The 15,027-nt window shown below is 41.2% G+C and overlaps 1 protein-coding gene across 14 annotated transcripts in view; it reads left to right on the forward strand.

The window, feature by feature from the left end:
* GALNT13 (polypeptide N-acetylgalactosaminyltransferase 13) overlaps positions 1 to 15,027 on the forward strand; it is a 504,126-nt gene that overhangs the window by 279,805 nt on the left and 209,294 nt on the right. For all 14 annotated transcript variants that reach the window (XR_012154256.1, XR_012154250.1, XR_012154254.1 and 11 more), the window contains one exon: positions 5,332 to 5,430. Coding sequence is in view for 7 of the 14 variants with exons in the window: in XM_073305505.1 (XP_073161606.1) it covers positions 5,332 to 5,430 (99 nt within the window). In the remaining 7 variants the exon portion in view is untranslated. The remainder of the gene's footprint in view (positions 1 to 5,331; positions 5,431 to 15,027) is intronic.

Here is a 15,027-nt window from a genome sequence, read left to right on the forward strand (position 1 = left end):
TTTTTGTGTCTTTTTGTAACTTAAAGTTTTGCCTAGAGGGATTCTCTATGTTTTGAATCTGATTACCCTGTAAGGTATTTGCCATCCTGATTTTACAGAGGTGATTCTTTTGCTTTTTTTCTTCAATTAAAATTCTTCTTTTAAGAACCTGATTGCTTTTTCATTGTTCTTAAGATCCAAGGGTTTGGGTCTGTGTTCACCTATGCAAATTGGTGAGGATTTTTATCAAGCCTTCCCCAGGAAAGGGGGTGTAGGGTTTGGGGAGGATTTTTGGGGGGGAAAGACGTTTCCAAGAGGGCTCTTTCCCTGTTATATGTTTGTTAGATGCTTGGTGGTGGCAGCAATAAAATCCAAGGGCAAAAGGTAAAATAGTTTATACCTTGGGGAAGTTTTAACCTAAGCTTGTAAAAATAAGCTTAGGGGGTTTTCCTGCAGGTCCCCACATCTGTACCCTAGAGTTCAGAGTGGGGAAGGAAACTTGACAGGCTGCTACTCTGAAACCTGTCATTTTTGGTTTCATTCATCACTAAAACTGTTAATGGTAATCAGATGCTTAACTCAATTAACAACAACAACCGGGGGCAGGATCCCAGGCCAAAACACAGAAAGAACAAGTTAAAGGCTGTTTAGCTGGGTTAGATGTATTTACATCCACAGGGCCTGATGAATTTGACCCTAGAGTACTTACAGAAATAGCTAAAGCAATCTTTGAACTATTCATTGGAGAGTATCTTTGAGAACTTGTGGAGGACAAGTGAGGCCCAACACACTGGAGAAGGGCAAACATTTCTTATCTTCAAAAGGGAAGAAAAGGAGGATATGGGGAATTATAGACCAGTCAACCTAACTTTGATATCTGGAAAGATACTGGAACAAATTATTAAACAATCAGTTTGTTCAAACCTGGAGGATAATTAGGTGGTAAGTAATAGTCAATATGGATTTGTGAATTACAAATCATGCCAAATCAATCTTATTTCCTTCTTGACGAGGTAACGGATGGGGGAAGCAGTAGATTTGATATTCCTGGATGTTAGTAAGCTTTTGACACATTCCCCTATGACATTCTCGTAAACAAACTAGGAAAATATGGTCTAGATGAAATTACTCTAAGGTGGGTTCACAACTGATTGAAAGACCATTCTAAAAGAGTACTTATTAATGGTTTTCTGTCAAACTGGGAGGGCATATCAAGTGGGGTCCTGCAGGGGTCTGTCCTCGGTTGACTACTATTGAATATTTTCATTAATTACTTTGATGGAGTTGAGCGTTGTGATGCTAGGCACCCATGTATTCACAGCATACACACTACCGTAATAATAATTGTACAAATTATGCTTTGTGAGGTGTCATGTGAAAGCTAACATGCTGATTATTAATATCATTGTAAAATGCGTATGTTAACATTATATGTGAGTTATGAATTCCCTTACTATGATGTTACTAACTTGTTTAAGGCCAGATAGCCTAGCCTAGGTAAAAGTGATAAACAGGTCTGTCCCAGACAAAGGAATATGGGTTTACCTCAATTAGCAGTAAACAAAGCCATCAAGCTAAACCAGCAGGGCCTATCCAGATCCTGAACCTGAGATGCAGATAATTAATAGGGCTTCTTCACCCCAGACAGGAGACCGAATCCCCCGGACTGCAGAGGAGACTGAATCCCCCGGTGACCTTCCTGACTTATAAGACAAAAATATCCCTTTGGGGATATAAGGAGGAGAGAGAGAGAGCGAGAGAGATTATCTTTATCCTCTGCCTTAGGAGACAAAGAAACCAAACAATTTGATCTCTGTGATAGGTCCTAGCCAGGCTGGCCAGTAAAAGCTGGAACGGAGATGGTGGTGAGAGAAACCATCTAGAACAAAGACTGTATTTTGCTAGATTAAGTTTTAGACTTTTGGATGCATGTTTTCACTTGTATTTGCTTGTGACATCTCTATCTTGATCCCTTTTACTTGGTATCACTTAATCAGGGCTCTTTTGTATACTTTTACTATAAACCAATTCAGTGCTTTGTTTGAAGGGAAGGCTATATGTACCCCAGTTAAATTAATGAGCAGTGATGTACTGAACAGTGAACTCAACATCTTCTGTGAATGCACAATGGCAGGGGCAATGCACTGCAGAGAAACATATCTGCGGAGTTTGGTGTCTGGAGTTCACTGATTGTTACCTGCTAGGCAAGGCTTGGGCCAGGAGAGCCCTTAAGGAGTTTGCTGGTGATGGATTCTGGTGTGGCAGGGAGCTGACACACAGTCTAATCACCAGCAAAACTCACTCTTGCTCAGGCAGAGAGGTAACAGTGGCTCCCAGCTGTCGGTATTCCCAGCAATGTGTTACAAGAACATATTTATAGAATTTACTGATGATACCAAACTGGGAGGGGTTGCAAGCACTTTGGAGGATAGGATTAGAATTCAAATGATCTTGATGAACTGAAGAATTGGTCTGAAATTAAAAGTGAAATTCAATAATGACAATGCAAAATACTATGCTTAGGAAGGAAAAATCAAATATAAAATGGGGAATAACTGGCTAGGCAGAAGTACTGCAGAAAAGGGTCTAGCCTTTCTAGCGGATCACACATTTAATATGAGTGAATAATGTAATGCTGGTGTGAAAAGGCAAATAAAGCTTGGACAGAGAGCCTCCTTCAACAACCATGTGAGAGAGGGTTCTCCCCCACCACACATGGAGAACAGCTTTTCCAATTGCCCCAGTCTCCGGATAGGAGTAGTCCCCAGTCTCCAGCAGCTGAAGCTGCTTCTGCTTTTTAATAATAGAACAACCTAGTCCTGGAACCTTCCCTTTCCCCTCATTGGAGTCAGACATGAAGCCTGCTACAGACTTTGCACTGCAATCATTTTGTGGACTGCCAATGAAGAAGGATAGGGCTAGAACTGGGAGTAGCACTACTTACTTATCAATGAACTCAATCCCCCAAGCAGCTTCATAGCTCCTGTCTGCAGAGCAGATGGCTTGTTTCCATATACATCAGATCAACCTGTCCCTAAAGAGATCAGGCTGATGTGTGGGCATATTACACAGCCTTAGGGATCTCAGATACCCCAGAAAGCCACACATCTAACTTGCACAGCAGAGATTTAAACAAGCCTGAGATAAAATAAATAAACTGTTTAAGAACAAACACCCTGATGGTTTTCTCTGAGGGAAGGAAAGCAATTTAAAAACAGAAATATCTTTATCATCTCAAATATCTTAGTGATAAGCCTGTCACCATGCAAGATTCCCTAGTTGAATTTCTTGTCAGAGCCACTTTTCCCCTGGGCCAGTAAGGCCTAAGAGGGCTGTAAAATAAGACCACTGAGCATCTGAATGAGAGCCTTGTGTTTGTGAATAGTGACCTCCTTTAGCTGATTAAGAAGCAATGTTGTTAGGTTGTAAAGACCGTCCCCTTCCAGTCCTCCTTGGTATTGTGTAATATATTAAAATAATCTGATTTTACTTGTATCGGTGATTTAATTCTGATTTAATTACATTCCAGCTGGATTTATCCCGTACATACAATACCAGTTAGGCACCAGTAAGTGGTATTTGTAATTGCAGCTGATGGATAATTGTATTACATGTAAATGTTTAATCAAGACATTGAAGTATTTTGGAATTATGCAGTATCACAATGGTTTTTCATAAAGGATGCATGAGAGCTAAAGATGCATTTGTACTTTGTGTATTGCTGTTGGAAATTCCCCCTCTCCTACTGAAAGGGGAAAAAACGCTTTATTTGTAAGACACATTCTTTAGGGTCTGAGCTCCTTTCTTCTGAAGAAGGATAATAAATAAAAGAATAACTTTTGTGTATGATGAGAACTTTACACATTTTGTACATGCAGCTTCATTGAAACTTTGGGGTGCCAGACAGTATCACGTGGTGTGCTGATGGGGCCTCAAAAGGGATTGTAGTGTCACTTGTTTCAGTTCTGTCTACAAAGTGAAGGCAAGGGTTGAGGAGACTGTTTCTGAATTCACCCACTTGTCTGGTAAGTAGGCACACAGGCACCATGTTGATGGACGCAATATAAGGACCTAGACAGATACCCAGATACTAGAAAATCATCTTACCAGAATTCTTGAAGAGCAAATATTTTTGCCTTAGGAATACACCAGATTGTGCCAACAATATTTTAAAAAGTATTCCCTGGGGGGGTGGGTGATAGATTCTATATGGGGTATCTGCTACGTTTGCTTTATTACATGCATGCACGTGCACACACACAATTGCATTTGTTAGACATTGTGATAAACTATCAATATATTCGTGATCTGATTTTCAGAGATTTGAGCACCTTAAGTTCCCACTGACTCTAGTGGGAACTCTGTATGCTCAGCACTACGGAAAGTCAAGCCATCATTGTATTTTCAGGAGCAAACTATAAAATATGCTGTTAAAGTGCATTGAAGAAAAGTTTCCCATTTAGTGCATTATTCCATGTTTATTGCTCTGAGCGTATGGTTTTGTTTAAATGGAGAAAATAAACAGATTTCCAAATTTCTCAGGCCTCTCTAATTGTGTATGCCTGTGAGGATGGAAGGGTTGTCACAGAGTAAGGGGGAATGTTTAGTTGGAGCCCCGTGTTAAAATATGGGCAACACATGCTGGTGACAACCCACTGCACAGTATATTGTATTACAGTGGGGGAGGGGAAACCACTTTTAGTCAAAGGGCATTAGGGCAAACCATTACACTTATGAAAGCGCCATAAGATTGTTAAAGTCTGTGCAGAGCAGGTGGGGCCTCAGTCTTTAAGGTCTTATCTGAAACGACCACACACAGAACTGTGTGTTACTCAGCGGATCTACCTGGGAAAAATGGAGAGTGGAGTCAGCCCTGCTTCACTTGGAAAAACAACAACCAATTTTGAAGACAAATAATTTTGTCCTATGTCACTTTCTTCCGGAAAGGTAATATTTTATTAGATAATTAAGGCAAAACAGTCCATTGACATAGAAGGAGAGGTGAATTTTTATACATACAAGTAACACATTTAAATCACAATGCGCTGCTTTGTGATATTTTTCATGTGCTTGGAGATGTTCTTTGTTCAAAGCTGGGAATGCACATGTTGCAGGTTAAAACATTGGTGCATTCGGATCATGTAACTGAACATTCAGATGGGTAGTTGCTCATGCAGTTATCTTATTTTCACACATAAATGTGAGGTTTGGAATTACATTTTTCAAAGAGCATCTGTAGTATCTAGGTCTACAAATTTAATCCTAATGTTTTTTGCAGAGTCTTCTGGTTTCTTTTCTTTTTCTCTTCCTTTTAACTACCTGCATTTGTTTTCACCTTTATGTTTTCTTCAGATCAGAAATGTTGAAACCAACCAATGTTTGGATAACATGGGCCGCAAGGAAAATGAAAAAGTGGGTATATTCAACTGCCATGGCATGGGAGGAAATCAGGTAAAAAAAAAAATAGCTACACAGTAATTGCTTAAAGAATGATGTTCTTTAATCTGCGGGTGTGGAAACTAAGGCACAACAATCATCTAAATAATATAAACAGCCTGATTTAAATTCACTGAAGGTAATGCTGAGGCTGAAAAAGAGTCAAAGCTAAAATTTCTCCCTTCAGTACTTCACTGTTGCTTCTTCACTGATGCAGAATGGGATGGTATTTTTAAGTGCTGGTATTTAAATATTATGCTTCATGTTCACAGGGCAACAACATGTGTTGTCCCATTTACCTTTTATTTTTGGCAGCATTGAAACAGTTTACTTACCTAATTCTGCTTTGGTATTGCAGCAGAAATGTTGGTGTGTAGAATCACCCGGTATTCAGAGGTTACAAAACAAAAGCTATAGTTGCAATTATTGAGCAAAATAATGAAAGATAAAGACAGAGTTCCAAACTTACTTCTTAACTTCCTGCCACTTATGAATTTTAACAATACTCAAAAGGCCTAATTTTCAGATAGTGTCTGTACCCTTTGAACACCTATAAATTGTACACACAGACCACCATTTACAGCTCTGGCCAAACTCTTGAGTGAATACATTTTTCTTCTTTGTAAGCAAACAAAGACCTTAAGGTGCAATGTAGACACCAGCTTTGAACATTTGGTCCTGAATGTTTACTTATTTTTTTGCTTATGGAAAAAATATCCTTTATGGAAATGGATGAGACTTTGGATGGCTTACAACCTCATAGTCATAATTTTTAAAAATGTGTGCTGTTGTATTAATTAAGATGGAATATATGGGCTAAAGGTGTTAATATAACCCAGTCACTGTCCAGCATTAAACAGTGTTAAACAAGGTCCAGGGTTTGGTATACAGAGACCTCAGCCTGCGTAGTACCAGGGCAAACACAGCATTAAAAATATTAACCTTTTATTAAAGATAAAGGAAGAAGGAAAACAGTTATAGCATTTGAAATATAAAGTATTAAATAAGCTTTCACTTTAACAACATCCCTTGTTCCCTTTCCCTTTAGCTGGAGAGAGCTTTTAGAAGGGAAAAAAAACCCTTGTCTGGCAGTCTCTGAGATGGTATCAGAGGGTAATAACTGTCCCTTTTGGGAAAAGAGAAGTTAGCTGAGATGGGCTGGAGCTGTTGCTGCTGCTGTTAAAATTAAATCCCATTTCATCCCACCAGGGTGTTTGGGCTTCAGCTGGAGCTGGTAGAGGTGGTCGTGTCATCTGCGTCCCTCTCTCTGGCCTGGTCTGGTCTGGACATCTCCCAGGATTAGGATGATGAGGACCTGGGTTCCCAGGAGATGCGTGGGGAGGTGAGGGGATAGTAGTCATGATGATGAAGCTCACTCCAGTAGCCAATTTTTCTCCCAAAGTCTTTCTTTAAGAACCCAAAAAGAGAATGGCCCATCTTGTCATTATTTTGTCCACCAATTAGGTCTAGTTTCTAACACACCAATTTTGATTCACTGATTTCTGGTTTTACACTTTTCTTGTTAACCAAGCATGATCTTAACAAAGTCTTTGAGTTAGATCAATAAGTCTTTTTGTTTGGACTATTTCATACTTTTTCCCATCAATGTTTGTTGTTGTAGGTTATTGTTACAGCTTATGAACTAGCACTGACTTTTTACAATTGAACTCCCAATTAGGGTAAATCTGTAAACCCAATTATCACAACAGTGCTTACCACTATGAGTGACCCCCACTAGCATTCATGAGGCTACTCAGGGCAGTCAAAGCTTTGCCTGGTAATTGTGTTTGCTGGATTGGGCTCTAATATTTTTCTTTAATGAATGGCAATGGCGGATTCTGAGCTCCCCTGGGCTGGTGTCACACTCCACTGAAGGATTCTTAAATCTCCAGATTATTTTTGTCCCTCATACATGCACATTAGGGGCGACATTTCCAAAGTAAGCACAGTGGATGCACATGCAGAGTGTGCATTTACCCGTTGCACTTTCAAATCCCTATGTTTGCTTATGCAAATTATTTATCTTATATTTCTGGTGTTATTTTTGCTGAGCCATTCATATTTGACCTAAATATAGGGGTCCGTTATCCTTTAGTACTCATACATAACTCCTATTATCATTAATGGGAGTTCATAATGAGACAGAAAAATAGGACAGAATGTAAGTGCTAGAGGGATTGTATAGCTAACAAAATATAGCTATGGAATTGAACTATTTCAGATCGAAAAGGATGTCAAAAATAATACCAGGCTCGTTAGAATTTCTGAACAAAAAGTATACAAGCTTTCCCAGCTTGAGGCAAAGACAAATATCTCATGGCTCACAAATCTTGCTCAAAATATTTTGTAATTGTAACATGTCAAAAGCATTTCAAGAGACTTTAAGGCTAAAATATTAGAAAAGACCATATATTTTAACATTTCTTTAACAAAAAATGTTGCATTTAAAGTCTTAAGAAAATGAGCTCTGGTGATTATGAAGCCATGTATAGTACTATATGTTAGATTTATTTGATCCTACATTTTAGCAATGTTGCCAGGATATAATACTTTGATAGGCTTCATGGTCATGCAGACCTGTGCATTTCAGATAACTGCTAACCACTAATGTGTGGTGCATTGATGAGTTAACTACGAACCGCTTTTTTAAAAAGCTGCAAATTGTACAGTACAACTTACTGCAACTTTAAAACTGGCCTCTGTGCCAGGGAAAAACTTTAAAGGGTCTGGGGTCAAATACTGCCCTCTGCTATGGGGAAATGATTCTAAATAAAGTCAATAGATTTTGTGTACTGATGTCTGAGTGGAAAGAGCATATACACTTTGACATGGACACAGCAGCAAAATGAGGACACATGCATGAAATTAAGTGGCAGGCCACAACTTGTATTAAACTTTAAAACAGAGGAGGGGCTCTACCTCCCCATCACCCATCCTCTTTTATATCAGGCATTTAATTGGTTCCAGTGGAAGGGTTACAGGGCTCTGTACCATATAACCCATAACACAGGGTAGGATCTCCCCAGACTACCCCCCAAGACTCGGTTCTCTGAATCCTAGCATCCTCTCCCCCCCCAACCCGTGTGAAGGGGACAAATTGTACAGCAGGGTGGGGACCTCAGCTTGCAAGGGCTAAAAGGTCTCACCCTGTCACATGAGCCCAAGGACTATCATCAAAATACTAGGTTTTTTACCTTTGGAAACCGTTCATTTTATTCTCTTAGCTGCACTGGAAACCAGCTGCATGCTGTGACGAATAAACAACTCCACCCCAGTAACTCAGCTGGGTACTAAGCATGTTCCTACTTAACCCACTGTGGCTTGAAGGTGCTGCAAGGAAGACAAAAATCTCCCTGGTCATCTGCCAATTGGCCCAAGGGAGAAAAAAATTCTTTCCTGACTCCCTAAACAGGCGATTGGCTAGACCCTGCAGCATCTGTCAGGCTGAGTTCCCATTCCTAGTTCAGATGGGTAGGGTGGGCTGCTGAACTGGACCTGAAAGGAGTCCATGTGGCCCCTGTGCTGGGCTAATCCTGGAACCTGGGGAATGCTGGCCAATCAACACCCGTCTCCTTTAGCTGGCCAGTGGGTGCCAGAGACTCCCAGGGGGAGGAGCTACCTATTATACCTTGACAAATGTCTCTCTTCCTTACTCCTGGGACTGTATCCCTTTCATTGCTGGCCCCATTAAGTTTCCCCACCATTTGATGGTGGGCGGGGAGGGAGGGAGGTGGCAATTAAATCTGTACCTGTAGATAGATTTTTGATTCGATGGAACACTGGCGATAAGTGAGTCACACAGGAAAATGAATTATTAATGCTTATCAAAATCAGACATTAGGTAAAGCCCCTTCATTGTAATTCCACTTTTGCAATAGCTGACTTCTAGGATTTTTGTTATTTTAGTTGAAATCAGTTGATTTTACTGGTCAGTTAGACAATGAGTCAGCCATGTGATTTACCCGGCTGGAATCATCTCCATAGGCATCATGGCTTTGGCTACTCTTGTATTATGTTACCATGGAAGCGGTTTCTGTTACTGTGTATATTCAGAAATAGAGCCTCTGCTCATAACAATAATCTAATCCTACCTTCATTCACACCCAAGAAAAAGAAATAAAAGAAGCCTGAACTGGAGATTAATGGAAGTTTACAATTGCTACTCCTATATGTTAGCTTTACCAAAAGAAGCTTTCTTTTTAAACATTAAAATTTAATGATATTGGCTCTCTATGGTAATAGATGGGAAATGTCTCCCTTAGCCACACACATTTGTAGGAAGAGCAAGAATATATAATCAATCACTCTTTTTCTCTTATAAAGGTAAGTCAAATAAACAAAAAAGCTTGAATTTCAAGGTTCATCATTCATTCATTTCTCTTATTTTGAATTCCTTTCTTGAGATCCAGTGGTTGTATTGTGTTTGACACATTCAGTATAATAGCAAAAAGGCCTGCCTTTCTCCCAGTGAGCTGTTTTTAATAAAAATAAATTTAAAACCATCAACAGACATTTCTTGTAATACCTCTTAGCTTTTCTTTTTAGTCACTAAATCTTCAGAACTAAATGAACAAAAGAGGTCACCTTTTGAGAAGCCTAGATTAGAAGAGACCCTGTGCAGTGTTTTTTTTTTTTTTTTTTTTCCCAGTCTTCTGAGTTTTAGCAACAGGTTAAAATTAAGGAGTGAGATTTTATATTTTCAAAATATAAACACAGATTGATGTCGGATTGACAGGAGGAACGATGAAGGCAAATGCAATGAGAGAAAAACAGTGAAAAATCCAAGTGAGCTATGAAATGTACACAGTAGTAGATAAATGCATTTCTTTTTCTTTTGCTACATATTTAATTTTATGCTGAAGCTGGTTTAAACGATGACTTTCTGAAACTGTGCTGAACTTGTTTTGTCCTGGTCTACACTTGCAACTCAGCTATGTAAGTGGCAAAGTGGGGGTATGATTCTCAGCTCAAGGAGGCATGCTTGAGCTAGCTTGCGAAAAATAGAGAGTAGCTGCAGCAGCATGAGCTGCAGGATAAACTAGCCGCTGAGTACATGCCCTTCCGAGACCCTAGGCACATACTCGGGGTACTGCTGTGGCTACACTCTATTTTTAGCATGCTAGCGAGCTGGGAGTCACACCCACTCAGCTCGAAGTGTAGACATACCCTAAGAAGCACAGCACAGAACTCACAGCTCCGGGGTAGTGACTAAAGTAGCTTGAAGCCACCTTTGTATCCTCCTAATCCTGGACTGTTCTAGGTGCAAGAGGCTGCACATAATTTACACAGCTTCAAGGGACTGTCTAAATTACAACAGTTTCTTTGGGCTGCCATATGGCTGTCCAGACTCTCAATTCTGCTGAGTGCTAAAGATCTCCCCTTCTCCATTCCTTCCCCCACCCCTTCCCCCCCCCACCCAGCAAAGACCTCCTGCTTAACTTGTAATGGAAGAGGTGCCAGGGCTCAAGCATTTTTTTTTTTGCATTCATAACTGATGCAGCAAGCCCAGGGGCTGTGGATTGCTAAGTCTAGAGGTGCCGGGACTCAGCCCTGCACAAATAAAGCACTGCCTCCTGCCCTTCTTCAACTTTCCCCCATGCCACGGTTTGCAGTGAGGTCCTTGGAGCCTTACAGCTATCTCTGTAGTATTGGCACTGGGGTCACCTTCCCCAGCTGTATATGATACTTTTAGGGCTCCTTTACCCCACTCTGGTCCTTTTCCCCAGTTGAAAGAGTCTGGAGCAGAGGTGAGGCTCACATACCAGGAATTCATGAGTCCTAATTCCATTTCTAACACTGAACCCCTCTCTCTCCTCAGGCAAGCCGCTTAACCTTTCTGCCTCAGCTTCCCCACCAGAAAAATGCAGATGATAATATGTACATAACTCACCTCACACCATGAAACTCCAGGGAAGTCGTTGATGGTGAAAGGAGGTGAATTTCCTTGCAAAACACTGCCAAAGGCCTGCTGTTTGTTGTAAATCAGTGTGAATTTGACCCAGTGTTTCTAAAGTCCTCTAAAGCAGTGGTTCTCAAAGCCGGTCCGCCGCTGGTTCGGGGAAAGCCCCTGGCGGGCCGGACCGGTTTGTTTACCTTCCGTGTTCGAAGGTTCGGCCAATTGCGGCTCCCACTGGCCGCGGTTCGCCACTCCAGGCCAATGGGGGCTGCGGGAAGCGGCGCGGGCCAAAGGCTGTGCTGGCCACCCTTCCCGCAGCCCCCATTGGCCTGGAGCGGCAAACCGCGGCCAGTGGGAGCTGCGATTGGCCGAACCTGCGGACGCGGCAGGTAAACAAACCGGTCCGGCCCACCAGGGGCTTTCCCTGAACAAGCGGCGGACCGGCTTTGAGAACCACTGCTCTAAAGGTATTATGCAGTGATGTTGTGGTGACTTTTGCAATCCCTGTTTCTCCATTTTAACCTCACAGTTCGGCAATCCTTTCCTATTTGGCTTTCAGTCCACCATATTGTAGGACGTTATTCTGGGAATCTTTAGTCATGGTTGCTCAGCTCTATCCTGTCCTGCTGTAATGGAACATCACGAGTGTTACATGGTAATTCTGAAAGCTGATTTCTTCTAAAGATGCTGGCTTATTCGGGGTGATGTTCTGCTTTATTTTAATGCAATGTTAGAGATTGATGCTTTTACCAAATCTTTTTACCTTGCAAAGTACTCTTCCTAAATTTCATGAATAAGAAGGATATTTTATGTAATAGCTGACTGTAAATCTGAGACTAGTAAAAGCAAAAGCAGAAAATGACTATTCCCATATAATAGGGCTATGTAAGCTTTAGATAAAAATCCTTTTTTTGTTGCATCCAGATAAAAATTTCAGAGCTATCCAAATGAGGGAATAAATATGGTAAACTGAACCACTCCTCATCAATTGCCCTATTCAATTTTTTAATTCTTTCAGTTCGTCAGTTGGGGTTTTGTTTTCTTCTTCTAAGAATAATAAATGCATAGTCAACCTAAATTATACATTACAGTTGCTGATTTGGAGTGAGTTCTACAAGGTGTTGAGATCTTCCTCCATGGTGCTGTGAGCAGCATTCAGTTCATCTCTGGAAATGTGCAGCCCCTTGTAGAGTCAGACTGTAAGGAACTAAAAAAAAAATTGAGTTTGGAGACTGCAGGTGAGATCCTCACTTCTGCTCTAGCCTTTTTACTTCAGGTAAACCAGCCAGTGAGGCATAAAGGAGCCCTAAATGCCTCATGTCCAGCCTAGGGAGGTTTCTCCTGGTGCAAGAGCTATAGAAGGATCCAGAAGTCTGCATTTTGAGGACTCCTATACCAGCACTGATGTAGGGGACCTGCCAGGTGTATAGGTTGGGGAGGAGGGACAATATGGGGTGAGGTCGCAGTATGCAACATTGTGGAGACTTTTGGCCATGCTGCAGTCCATAGAGTAGCCCCAGAACCTGCTGTAAGTTAGGTCCCAAGGGCTGTCTAGGTTGAGCTGGATATTTTCCTTAAGTGAAATCTGAAAAAGTAAAGTTTTTTTATTCTGACTAAAAGTTGCATTATAGTGCTACTAAGGCTCAGAAGCTCTAAAAGGTTTCATATGGCTCTTATGCTCCAGGTTAACCATGCAGAAAGCGAAGTTACCCACCGGGTCAGTAAACAGTGCTGGCTATGGAAGAGAAGTGTGGGGAGCTGTGGTCAACCCAGTTGTGTGGCCAGAGAAGTGGGGCCAGAGAAACCTGCTTCTATTCAGGACCTCTTTTACATTTAAAAAAATAAAAAGTGACCATACATGTTGAGGCTTGGATCTCCTTCACCCAGTAAAGTTACTGGCTGCAGAGGTTTGGGGCTCATCACACCTTTCACTGGCTATGGAGACAAGGTGAGGGGAATCTTGCCTTCTTTCCCTCCATATAGGGCTCCCTCCTTGGTGATCACCATTTGTAGAGGAAGAACACAGACTTTTGAGCCGGTTGCTAGCAGCTCCAGCTCCATTTCAGAACTTCCACTTTCAGAACTGACTGTCAATTGCTCTGTGGTGCCTTCATTGAGCTCCACTGTCCTGTACAGAAAAAGTTAGAATTAAGGAGCAATGTAAGACTGGATTCCGCTATATGCAGCTGCTTCTGAGAGGGGGGTAACCTTTAGAATAAAGGGCAACATTGATGGCTATAGGTTTCAGAGGGGTAGCAGTGTTAGTCTGTATCAGCAAAAACAACAAGGAGTCCTTGTGGCACCTTAGAGACTAAGACATTTATTTGGGCATAAGCTTTCATGGGCTAGAACCCACCTCATCAGACGCATGGAGTGAAAAATTCTGTAGGCAGGTATAAATATACAGCCCATACCTGCCTGCTGTATTTTTCACTCCATGCATCTGATGAAGTAGGTTATAGCTTATGAAAGCTTATTCCTAAATAAATTTGTTAGTCTCTAAGGTGCTACAAGGACTCCTCATTGTTATTGATGGCTATGAAAGCAACGACTCTCAGAAATCTTCTGTGAGCTGTGCAGACAATTAAAAGCTGAACAGAGCCCGAGAATAAAAAAATAACCTGCAAATGTCCCCATTGCCTTTTTCACTTATATTCTACATATAATCTTAAAGGATGACCATAACATACGTAGTATGTTTGATTTGTTAAGCACCTTTTTGTTAGCATTTAGCCTTTTGCAATTTATTTTTAATTAGGATATCGGGGTGAAATAATGAACACAGGAACATAGTGTTTTGGTAGGTATCAGGTGGAGTTTATGGTCTTTCATGTTCTTCTTAGTATGTGAAAAAATGTTCAGTTTTTGGAAGACATGCTGTGGTGTTGATAAGTTTGATTATGCACAGTTCTGTTCCAAGGTAGTGGGCCTTGGAGAGGGATCTGTGAGAGCAGCAGGTGAGTTTGCTTTCTGTCTTGGTCTCTGATCCAAGTCAGAGGCAGAGTCTCTGAGGCACAGTTGCCCCCTGGAAATCAGGCATTGGTGTTGGACTGAGATTCCTGAAAGAAGAGATGACCTACCTGCCATTTGACCACCTCTATTCCAGGATTGGTGTATACGTGTAATAAAATAATAATATCTAGTTCTTGTATAGCAAGTTATATATATAATGACTGATTGCTCCTCCACAGGTAAGGTGACCTGCATGGTCTTGGCCTGGAGATCTGTTGCCACTTGGCAGAGGGGCAACATTAGTGTCATAACAGTACACTAATGTCAGTGCCCTAAGAAGGGGCAGCAGTTGGAACAGGCCAGCATAATATGCAAGTCGTGCAATGTAAAGCAATTAAAAATGCTATTTCATTACACAGGTATAGCCTATATCTAAACCATATTCTCCAGTTTCAAAATGATTTCCACCCTCCCCAAGAAGACTATTTTATGAATAATAATATAAAAGCAAGATACAGCTAAGAGAGTTTCAGTCACTTAGGGCTGCATCCTGCAAAATGCTGAGTACTCTCCATGCAGGTGAGGTGTTGAGTGCCCTGCACTCCTGTTGAGGGCACTCACAGCCTAGCAGGACTGAGCCCAGGGACATTGTTGGTTCATTGGCAGTTAGAACCCAATCCTTCAAGATGTTGAGTACTTCCTCTGTGGGGCAGAATTGGGCTCTTAGTGAATCCAAAATGAAAACAGCCAGATTTTTCCCTAGT

Source organism: Lepidochelys kempii, chromosome 11, assembly GCF_965140265.1.
Source record: "Lepidochelys kempii isolate rLepKem1 chromosome 11, rLepKem1.hap2, whole genome shotgun sequence".
NCBI lineage: Eukaryota > Metazoa > Chordata > Testudines > Cheloniidae > Lepidochelys > Lepidochelys kempii.